General features: G+C 41.0%; 1 protein-coding gene across 1 annotated transcript; it reads left to right on the top strand.

Moving 5' to 3' along the window:
* Window positions 1-1,427: 1,427 nt before the first annotated feature.
* Window positions 1,428-10,586, top strand: LOC144197930 (trypsin). The gene is made up of 5 exons (XM_077718672.1): window positions 1,428-1,482; window positions 3,198-3,357; window positions 3,469-3,610; window positions 3,675-3,941; window positions 10,416-10,586. Exons 1-5 carry the CDS (start codon window positions 1,428-1,430, stop codon window positions 10,584-10,586), a joined length of 795 nt encoding a protein of 264 aa, XP_077574798.1.
* The last annotated feature ends 596 nt before the right edge of the window (window positions 10,587-11,182 follow it).

Here is an 11,182-nt window from a genome sequence, read left to right on the forward strand (position 1 = left end):
TTTTTGCTTAAACTCATTGAAATAATAAAAGTTGCATCCTTCCAGTACAACAATGAAACAATGCATTTAGCCCCAGCAACCAACGTCATGGGCCGCAGAGAAAAAAAGTTATTTCCAGAGTTTGTTCTCCCCGGGCATGTGTGGGTTTTCTCTAGGTGTTGCAATTTCTTTCCATATTAAAAAAAAAATAACAACAACTGCATGTTAGGCTGGTTGGACACTCTAAATTGTCCTAAGGTGTGATTGTGAACGTGAGTGGTTGTCCCTTTTTTTGTGCTCTGCGATTTTCTGGCAAAAAATTCTACAACTCTGCAACCCTTGTGAAGATAACTGGTATGGAAAAGGAATAAATGATTTATTTCTCTGTATACAACACACAACATGTTGTCCAAGTTTGAGAATGGATTGAAATACAGAATTCCTCTTCTATTAGCACAGCTTTCACTTTGTCATGTGTCAAATAATGATTTTTCCAAGGTCATTTCTAGGTTCAGACTCATGGACTCTTCAAAAATTGAATCAACCAGTCTACTAACTAAGAAATTAACACGTCCTTAATGTGTAATATTGGCAACTGTTCGTCAGTTTTCCGGACAACAGCATTTATTTTAAAAGACAACTGATCATTTACTCTTATATTGTAGTTTTAAATGTAATCACAACATATAAACCAAAGAGTGTATTGATATGAAATAGCCATGTTTTTTTTAACTGAGTCATTGAGAGCTGAAATATAATAAATTAGTTTAAACACTATGTAACATGGTGGAAGAGTGGTTAGCAAATATGCTTCAATGTTCTGAGATCAAGAGTTCATGCCTGGGTTTTGGCCTTCCAATGTATTGCATGTTGTTCCTTCGTCTGTGTGGATTTTCTCCAGGTACTCTCGTTTTTCTACCACATCCCAAAAATATGTTTGGTAGGCTGGTTGAACACTAAATTGTCCTTCTCTGTGAGTGGTTGTGTCTCCTCTGTAATTGGCTGGCAACCAATTCTGGCGGGACACCACCCACTCCCCGTAATAACCTGCCATAGGCTCTGGCATCCCACGATTCTCGAGTGGATAAGATGAAGATGAAGCGAAAGATGAATCAATGAAGATGAATGTTCAATTGAAATTGACACTTTACACAGGATTACAAATGTTAAACAGCTTTAACATCTTCAAAATGCCCTCAACTCAGGTCTTTTTCAAAAGGATTGACCAATATAGGGCATAATTATCTTCATTCGATACCCGTAATAGTTCAAGCATGACAACGACAATAAGCTATGGGTGTGATACTGCTGAAACTTTAATTGCAGACAAATTCCAGATATAGAGGTGACCATGGAAACTGAAATAAGAACTAGAAGAAACCTGAGAGTGTAGGGAATTAGCCTTAGATAGGTAGTGCGCTGACAAAATACTCCAACTCTGTCCCACTATGGACCTGATGTGTATATTGCTCTGCATTCTTTGGAACAGTCTTCCAACCAGCTGTAAGTAATCCTGTTTTATTTGAACCGACTTCAAATTAGTTCTCTCGATATGACAGAGTCTGGATGCATTGGTCCTGTTACATAGAGATGTTACTTAATGAGGTTATAGAAATTTACAACATGCTAGGCTGGAACATGCGTTTCATTAAATACTATACTGGTTCAGTATTCAAAACATTTTTTGTTGTAGAGACTCTTGGGAAGAAAATAATTAAATAAGTTTATAAATGCGTGGTTGGAGTGGTTGGCACGTCGCCCTTACAGCTTTGGGGTCCTGGGTTCAAATCCAGGTTAGTCCACCTGTGTGGAGTTTGCATGTTCAACCTGGGCCTGCGTGAGTTTCGCCCGGGTACTCAGACTTCCTCCCAAATTAAAAAAAAATGCATTGTAGGCTTACAGGATACTCTAAATTGCCCTCGGGAATGGGTGTGAGTGTGCATGGTTGTCCATCTCCTTGTGCCCTGTGATCGGATGGCCACAGATTCAAGGTGTCCTTCGCCTCTGGCTCAAAGTCACCTGGGATAGTCTCCAGTACCCTCCATGACCCTAATGAGGATTCAGCGGTTCAAAAAAATAATGAATGAATGAGTTTATAAATGTAATCTTTGCAGTTTTACAATAAAATCCCATAATGGAGCAATTACATATGCAATTTAAGATGCTATTAGGGAGAATACTGTATCTGATTTCCAAGCCAGTAGAAGAGCAGCATCACAGTTCCTGGCCCTAACAGTTATGTAAGAATGCAAGAGTGTGAAATGACTTTGTAAAAGGTGATTTTCAATTATTTCTTTTAAAATTATTCTTTTTAATCTTTCCTGTCATTTACCACACACTCATTGCAACTATTCCATACCAATGTTATTTTGATTGCTTTGTGGTGTAGAGGTTTACTCCCCTAACTTCGATGCGGGCAGGCATGGAGTGAATTCCTGCTGGTGGCGGTATGGTTGTGAGTGCGTATGATTGTTTGTCACTCTGTGCGAGCTGCAGCTGACTGGCGACCAGTCTAGGGTGTAGTCTGCCTTTCTCTGATGGAGATAAATGTAGTTAAGCATAGAAGATGTCATAGTATCATCAAAATCCATAAATTATCAAAATTATTACATGAAAAGGGGCAGAATTGGTTGACATGTTTGATCAAAAACATTCATTTTTTATTACTCTTATCATTTTTAAGGGTGCCTGGGTGCTCAGGCTTCGTCAGGCCATGTGATAATGGTTCACCTTTGCAGGTTTGATTGTCCGCTAAAGGGAGTGTAAACTGGGGCCAAGAATAAAGACATGTGATCCGACTGTCCCAAGTGTGAGCAAGGTATTGCTCTATATGCACTTTTGATGTCCAAGTAAACATGATCCAGAGTTTTACCCTCTCTTGTTGGACATTTCACTTGCTGGTAAAGTTTGGGCAGAACAGTTTTGAGATGTATGTATGTGTCACTTGGGTAGCATTCATTGATTTGATCAATTTGTAGTCTTCTTTTATTCTTCACTCTTGGTTATTGACAAAAGAACACTGGTACTAAAGTGGATCAGGCAGGTAACGTCAGCACGGCAGCATTAATCAGAGTCACTCCAAGATGAGTTTGGGTTTCATCACCCTGCTCATGTCCCTGAGCTGACTTCTCATCACTAGGACAGCTGCCGTAAAAACATCATGAATTGTAAATTTTCTGTCTGGACTCACCTTTAAATTTCTTTGAATGATGTCACAGGCCAAGACACCATACAGGGACGTATTGTCGGAGGCTTTGCCCCAGTTCCGCACTCCATCAAGTACATTGTGTCAATTCAAACAACAGATCGTCGACATTTCTGCGGGGGATCTTTAATAAATAAATACTGGGTAATCACAGCAGCACATTGTGATATCGGGTTAGCAGAATTTTGTTCTTTTTTTTAAAATGATAAACTAATCCATGTCAAGCCAGATTTGAGCTCATCTATGCAAATTCTGTTTGTATTATGTAACAATGCTTTCCACAGAGTCAATAAAATGATGATCGTGGCTGGGGATTACTCTCTGATCATTTATGAGGGTACAGAGCAAGAACTCTTACCCCAGCTTTTGTTGCCGCATCCAGAGTACAACAGCGCCACCGAAGACAATGACATCATGCTCATAAAGGTAAAGCCACGCAGAGAATGACAACCTCAGAATTTTAAATAGTTTACTGAATTTCTCCCTACAGCTGAGGAGTCCAGTTGTTCTGAACAGCTTTGTTTCTATCGCCCTGCTGGCTTGGCAGGGTGCCTCCATTGTCGAAGGGAGGCTGTGCCGCGTGTCTGGGTGGGGGTACACCAACCCACGTGGGGGCTTGATACCCTCAGTTCTGCGCACAGTCAGACTGCCCATCATCTCCTCCCAAAAATGCAACAGCAGTGGTTCTTTCAATGGAAACATCACAGAAAACATGATATGTGCAGGATACAGTGGTGGTGGGAAGGATGCTTGTCAGGTGAGCAGAAATCAGTGTCATCTTAAAGGCAGTTGTCAAAATGATTGGCAAACTAAAGTGAGCCGAGTCCAAATCCTGTAAATGACTGTTATTACAGCTTTCCCTGTTATCATCATAGCTCACATAAATACATAATAACTGTTACCATACAGTTGTGGTGAAAAGTTTACATACACCTGTGAAGTACATAATGTCATGGCTCTCTTGAGTTTCCAGTTATTTCTACAACTCAGATTTTTCTCTGATAGGGTGATTGGAACAGATACTTCTTTGTCCCACAAAAGAATTACGAAGTTTGGTTCTTACATGACTTTATTATGGGTTAACAGAAAAAGTGACTTCTTTGAGGACATTTAAATAGGGTTCGTTGGATGCAAACGCGAACAAACGCTACAATGGGAAAGTCAAAGGAGCTCAGCATGGATCTCAAAAAAGCGAATCCTTGACTTGAACAAGTCAGGAAACTCACTTGGAGCCATTTCAAAGCAGCTGCAGGTCCCAATTGCAACAGTGCAAACAATTGTTTGAGTATAAAGTGCATGGCACTGTTTTGTCACTGCCACGATCAGGAATAAAACCCAAGCTATCACCTGCTGCTGAGAGAAAATTGATCAGGAGGGTGAAGATTCAACCAAGAATCACCAAAATGCAGATCTTCCAAGAATTAGAAGCTGCTGGAACACAGGTGTCAGTGTCCACTGTCAAACGTTTTTTGGATCTCCATGGACTGAGAGGCTGCCATGCAAGAAGGAAACCCTTGCTACAAATCGCATGGAGAAAGATAAGACCTTCTGGAGAAAAGTTCTGTGGTCAAACAAAACAAAAATCTAGTTGTTTGGCCGCTATACCCAGCAATATATTCGGAGGAGAAAAGGTGGGACCTTCAACCCCAAGTACACCATGCCTACCGTCAAGCACGGTGGTGGTAGTATTATGCTGTGGGGCTGTTTTTCTGCCAATAGAACTGGTGCTTTACAAAGAGTAAATTGGATGATGAAGAAGGAGGATTACCTTCAAATTCCTCAAGATAACCCAGTCTTCAACCCGAAGATTGGATCTTGGGCCCAATTGGGTGTTCCAACAGGACAATGACCCCCAAAACACATCAAAAGTGGTAATGGAATGGCTAAACCAGGCTAGAATTAAGGTTTTCGAATGGCCCTCCCAAAGTTCTGACTTAAACCCCATTAAGAACTTGTGAACAATGCTGAAGAAAAAAGTCCATGTCAGAAAGCCATCAAATTTAACTGAACTGCACCAATTCTGTCAAGAGGAGTGGTCAACGATCCAATCAGAAGCTAGCGAGAAGCTTGTGGGTGGCTACCAAAAGCGCCCAATTGAAGTGAAAATGACCAATGAACATGTTACCAAATATTAGCGCTGCTGTATGTGTTGTACCCGCGATTTTTCACGGGTAGAAGGTGGTATTTCGCCTTTAAAAGACGGGTGAAATAATCAGACAGGTTGTTTGTTGTATTTCAAAGCCAACTTTAGTTATATCAAGCAATTCACACAAAACATAATATACAATAACACTCAAATATATACATAGTAACATATTAACAACCCGTTATAATCCAAAGCAATGTACTTGCTGCATAAACGATTATAACTTATGAGTATTGTAACTTGTTACCTTTTTGTTCCGGCCGTCATATACTGCATACTTATTATGCTACCCTTACAACGGCGGCCGAAAGTAGCCTGCTGTAGACAATGCACCCGAGACTCGCGCATTCACGCACACACATAAAAAAAGTAAACAACCAGCGGCCGAAGGTAGCTCGCTTTAAACAATACCCGAGACTCGCACATTTACTCGCACACATGAAAAAGTAAATAACCAGCGGCCGAAGGTAGCTTGCTGTAAACAATACCCGAGACTCGCACATTTACGCGCACACATAAAAAAAAGTTAACAAGCATCACTAAGCATTACGTTCTTTCTCACATGCTACTATTGCCTCTTGCACATCTCACACTCAATCGTTATGCAAAACAAAGCAACATACCTTTAAAAGACGGGTGAAATAATCAGACAGGTTGTTTGTTGTATTTCAAAGCCAACTTAGAGAAATGTCTGAATAGCCCGTTATTATACTATCCCAAGGTCTATGACCATTGGTTAATCATTACGTCATCGCCCCGTGTTTAACGCATGCTAGCGGCATGAGTCCCTTTTTAACTTAACACCTGCACTCATGTATAACATCAACTACTTCACCCTGTCACACTCTCCCCCACAAAAACAAATGTCGTCCCGACATTAATATGCTCCCCAACATTTCCACTTTGGTGAGCCGATGCTCATTACAGTCCAGGCGGCCCGGGCCACAGTTCAAATATAATCCACAACTCGTACGGTCCACGTTTTACTGGATGGCACAGTAATCACAGTCCATAACAGTCCATAACAGTCCATAACAGTCCATGACAGTCCATGACAGTCCATGACAGTCCATGACAGTCCATGACCGCATCATGCACGTCGTCCTTGTAGGTTCAAGCTTGTTGGAGTCCAAACAAAAAAGGTGGCTGCAGGTAATATGGATGCAGGTGTACTAACCAAGGGGCCACTCCTGGTGCAGGGTAAACAGTTAGCCGCTCCTGCGGTGACTGTGTACTATAACAGGAGGGGATTCCAAGATGGTCATAGGTCGTACGTCGTGGTGGGTGTCTCTCCCTTCTCGGCCGTTCATCAGTCAGCGCCTCAGGTTCCGTCACGGCGGTTGGCGGGGAAGTCTCTGAGAACTGTTCAGTACTAGGACCTTCAAGATGAGGGTTTGCTCCCTCACCAGGCAGGTCCTCCAGCTGATGGTCCTCTTCTACTTGTACTGGTCCGGAAGCAGGGCCCCTCACTTCGTGTGTCTGGTCCACAGGCAGTGGCCTGTGCTCCGGCTCCATCTCTTGGGTACCTCTCTCATTTAGCTGGCGTAGCTCATAGTGGAAGTCATCTTCGTCATCGCTTTCTTCGTCTGACTCCTGATGAGATGCCGGCTGCTGTTTCTTTCTCGGCGTCCTCGTGCCGATTTTCCCTTCTTCTGGTGTTATCTCAACGGGCAAATGTTCACAAGACATTAGTAGATTTCTGTACAGAATTCTGGAACGATCTTTACCTCTTCCTGGCCTAACTTCATAAATTAGTAGTCCAGATCCCATTTGCTTCACCACTGTGTGAACTGTATCTTCCCAGAAGTCACGGAGTTTCCCAGGTCTTCCTCTTGGTGTCAGGTTGTCTGGTTTTGGTTTGACCTTTGGGAATCTACTCGTCTTTGTCTGTTGAGTAGGAATTGATTCACTAGATTTTTGACATTCAAGGGGAGACTTGTCAGTGTCTCTACCATATTGGGTCAAAGCTCTAGTTGATTCTATCTTTAACCTCTCATTCGCCTGTTCTTGTTCCCTTTCTCTCAAGAATGTAACTTTTTGCAGCTTCAATAATTCAAGCTCCTCTTTCAGTACTTCCTCCCTCTGGAGAGATGCCATAATCTCTCTTTCTGTTGCTTGCTTGGTCTGAAAAAGTTTCTCCTTCTCCACAACAAACATGTCCACCTGTTTCTCCAGAGCCATTTTCTCTTCTTGCAGTACGCTAATCTCATCAGTTTTCTGCTGCTCAGCTTGTTCAAACTGAAGTTCAAGATGGTCAATCTTTTTCTGAAAGGCTTCTCTCTGTTGCAATATGTCCTCTTCCAGTTTTTTGATGATGTGATCTTTAGATTGAACGATTTCATCAGTATGCAAGTTTTCTAGCGCCAAGAGTTTTTTCTGTCGGGCTATTTCCTCTTCATAAGATGAAAGCTTCAATTCTTTTGCTTCCACATCTGCTGCTGCCTTTGCTAAACAGCCAACTGTTTTGTCAAGCTGGTTCTTCAACTCTACATTTTCGTACTGCAGATTTTCTATAGCTTCATTTCTCGCAGAAGGCTGCTCCAACAAATCTCTTCTTTGCTTATCGCTCTCTCCATTATGCCTAGCTTGTTCTTGTTTCATGGCTTCAAGGTCCCTCTTGAGAATTTTTTCGCGCTCAAGAGAGGCCAAGTGTTCACTATTTATTGCCTGCTTTACCCCAAAAAGTCTCTGCCACCCCAGTCTTCTGTCTTCATACAACATCCTTATCCCCTCTTTTAATTCTAACAACCCAGACATACCTTGGTCCTCGTCTTTGAGTTCGCTCCTTTCCAGGTGTTTATTAATGTGCCAGAACAATGGCACTCGTGATGTGCATTCCGGACTCTCTATGTTCAGAAAATCACATATTTCTAACAGGTCATTAACTGTTAGCTTGTCCAACATTTCGTATACCTCTAGGCGTAACTGCTTCCGTTCCATTTCCATTTTCTCAACACTGGAGGAGTTTGGTTTATGATGCGAAAGTGAACACTGAACTGGCACGTTTTTACCGTCTCTCTGATGATTTCTACTGGCCTCAGATGACGAGTACTCTGCCAACTTCACGTCCCTTTTCACCACAACACCTCTCCTCACTGTCTGTCCTGGTTGTGGTTTAGGTTTTGCTGGCTCAGCATTCAGTAGTCAGGTTGTGAATACTGGTCATCAAAGCAGCAATCCCAGCGGTGCCTCCAAAAATGTTGTACCCGCGATTTTTCACGGGTAGAAGGTGGTATTTCGCCTTTAAAAGACGGGTGAAATAATCAGACAGGTTGTTTGTTGTATTTCAAAGCCAACTTTAGTTATATCAAGTAATTCACACAAAACATAATATACAATAACACTCAAATATATACATAGTAACATATTAACAACCCGTTATAATCCAAAGCAATGTACTTGCTGCATAAACGATTATAACTTATGAGTATTGTAACTTGTTACCTTTTTGTTCCGGCCGTCATATACTGCATACTTATTATGCTACCCTTACAACGGCGGCCGAAAGTAGCCTGCTGTAGACAATGCACCCGAGACTCGCGCATTCACGCACACACATAAAAAAAGTAAACAACCAGCGGCCGAAGGTAGCTCGCGTTAAACAATACCCGAGACTCGCACATTTACTCGCACACATGAAAAAGTAAATAACCAGCGGCCGAAGGTAGCTTGCTGTAAACAATACCCGAGACTCGCACATTTACGCGAAAACATAAAAAAAAGTTAACAAGCATCACTAAGCATTACGTTCTTTCTCACATGCTACGATTGCCTCTTGCACATCTCACACTCAATCGTTATGCAAAACAAAGCAACATACCTTTAAAAGACGGGTGAAATAATCAGACAGGTTGTTTGTTGTATTTCAAAGCCAACTTAGAGAAATGTCTGAATAGCCCGTTATTATACTATCCCAAGGTCTATGACCATTGGTTAATCATTACGTCATCGCCCCGTGTTTAACGCATGCTAGCGGCATGAGTCCCTTTTTAACTTAACACCTGCACTCATGTATAACATCAACTACTTCACCCTGTCACATATGTATATTTTTGACCCAGCAAATTTGATCATTTTTTTCTATTCACTCACAATAAAGTCATAAAAGAAGCAAACTTCATGAAGGGTTTTTTTTATGACAAAGAAGTATCTGTTCCAATCACTCTATACGAGAAAAATCAAAGTTGTAGAAATAACTGGAATCTCAGGAGAGCCATGACATTGTGTTCTTCACAGGTGTATGTTAACATTTGACCACAATTGTAGGTGGCCGAACTGGAGGATAATAAGGGCATGTGCCCTCCAACAAACACTTTTTAGCCTGCCTTCTGGCCCAACTGGCTTAGGGGTTTAATTATTTTTTTGCAACTGAGTTGCAAATGAGTCACACAAGGAAATGAGATTTTTTGGACTCACTGGAAAAGAAGGCTTCTTCGAATAATTAGCAGTTGAGAACACATTTGCATTTTATGTAGCTAGTAAATCCAAAATTGGAAATACAACAGACCAGACTGAGGTTTCTCAATTTGCACACCACCCACAGCCATAGTTTCATGAAACCAAATTGCAATTTAAATGTAACATGATAGTTAATAAAGACTGAGTTACCAGCTGAGTACAATGTTAGCATACTCAAGTGTTATTTGCAAGTTAATTCTGTATTCACCTTTATTTTGTATTATTTAGCCTAATGAGTGCCACAGTTTGTCATTATTTAACAGGTGATGTAGTAAATAGTAAACAACAATGTAACATTATAATTTTGGAGCAACAGTGTTGCAATGGGTTTTAAATATAGTATACTGTACTAGCAGGCTCTTGCGACCTCACATAGTCTAACTCTTCGATCAAATGATCGTGTCCATCTCCTTATAGTTGAAATGGATTGGATGTACATTGCTGTCAATAGGTGATTTCAACATAATTTACATACACAATATATACCCAATGCTAGAAACAGCTCATAGTGAGGGAGTCCTACCATACGGTAATCAATAATAGATGCTAATTTTCACTTTGATTGTGCCTTACCTTTACAATTGATATAATATTTGCATTTTTTGCTTCCTCTTCCCTACGGTCTAGGGAGACTCGGGAGGGCCACTGGTATGTGATGGCCTCATCCATGGTTTAGTATCATGGGGCAATGGGTGTGGTGATGCCCAGTTTCCTGGAGTCTACACTGCTGTTTCCAACTACCGCAGATGGATTGACAATAGTATTTATAGCTATTACAGCAAGTGTAACAAGACATGAGTCCACTGCAAGTTCAGATTTTTCTCATTTGAAAAAAAAAAACAAGAACATCAAAGCCAGAGAAGACTCGAGACATTCCTCCCATCAATCAAAAAAAATGTTTTGAAAGATGTACATCTTGTTCCAGTAAAATAAGTTGCAATCAGAAACGCATCCCAAACTTCCCCATGAATCTCTCTAGACCTTTTTTGAAGTGTGTCGTAATCCAATGAGTCCTGCGCACTCTCCAAACGCAGCTGTAATGTTTAATGGAGCATCTATTAATGGCTTCAATTGAGGTTTCATTTGGCACATTTAGTATTTCAATTCCACTTTTATTCGTGTTTGAATTTAGTGTTTTCTCTACTTTGTTACTAGTCATATACTGAACTTCCCAACAGAGGTGCCATAATTTAATGTTCAGAATTACAACTTTTCAATGCCGGCAAAACTACTTGAAACATTATGAGCATGCCAGTGTGTAACTGTGGTGAAATATAACCACATACCATTCTGATTTTGTTGAAGTTTTTTTTGGACATTTGAAAGCAACAATGTGACTATGTCAGGGGTGGCGAACAAATTAGACACAGAGAGCAAACATTTTAAATTGTTTG

Source organism: Stigmatopora nigra, chromosome 1 (genome assembly GCF_051989575.1).
Source record: "Stigmatopora nigra isolate UIUO_SnigA chromosome 1, RoL_Snig_1.1, whole genome shotgun sequence".
NCBI classification, from domain to species: Eukaryota; Metazoa; Chordata; class Actinopteri; order Syngnathiformes; family Syngnathidae; genus Stigmatopora; species Stigmatopora nigra.

What these genes read in the sequence shown, in the direction of transcription:
- LOC144197930 (XM_077718672.1), top strand. Translation starts at nt 1,428, where the DNA reads ATGGACCTGATGTGTATATTGCTCTGCATTCTTTGGAACAGTCTTCCA. An exon ending in GCAGCACATTGTGATATCGG is followed by an intron (nt 3,358 to 3,468) that starts GTTAGCAGAATT and finishes TGCTTTCCACAG; the next exon opens with AGTCAATAAAATGATGATCG. An exon ending in ATGACATCATGCTCATAAAG is followed by an intron (nt 3,611 to 3,674) that starts GTAAAGCCACGC and finishes TTCTCCCTACAG; the next exon opens with CTGAGGAGTCCAGTTGTTCT.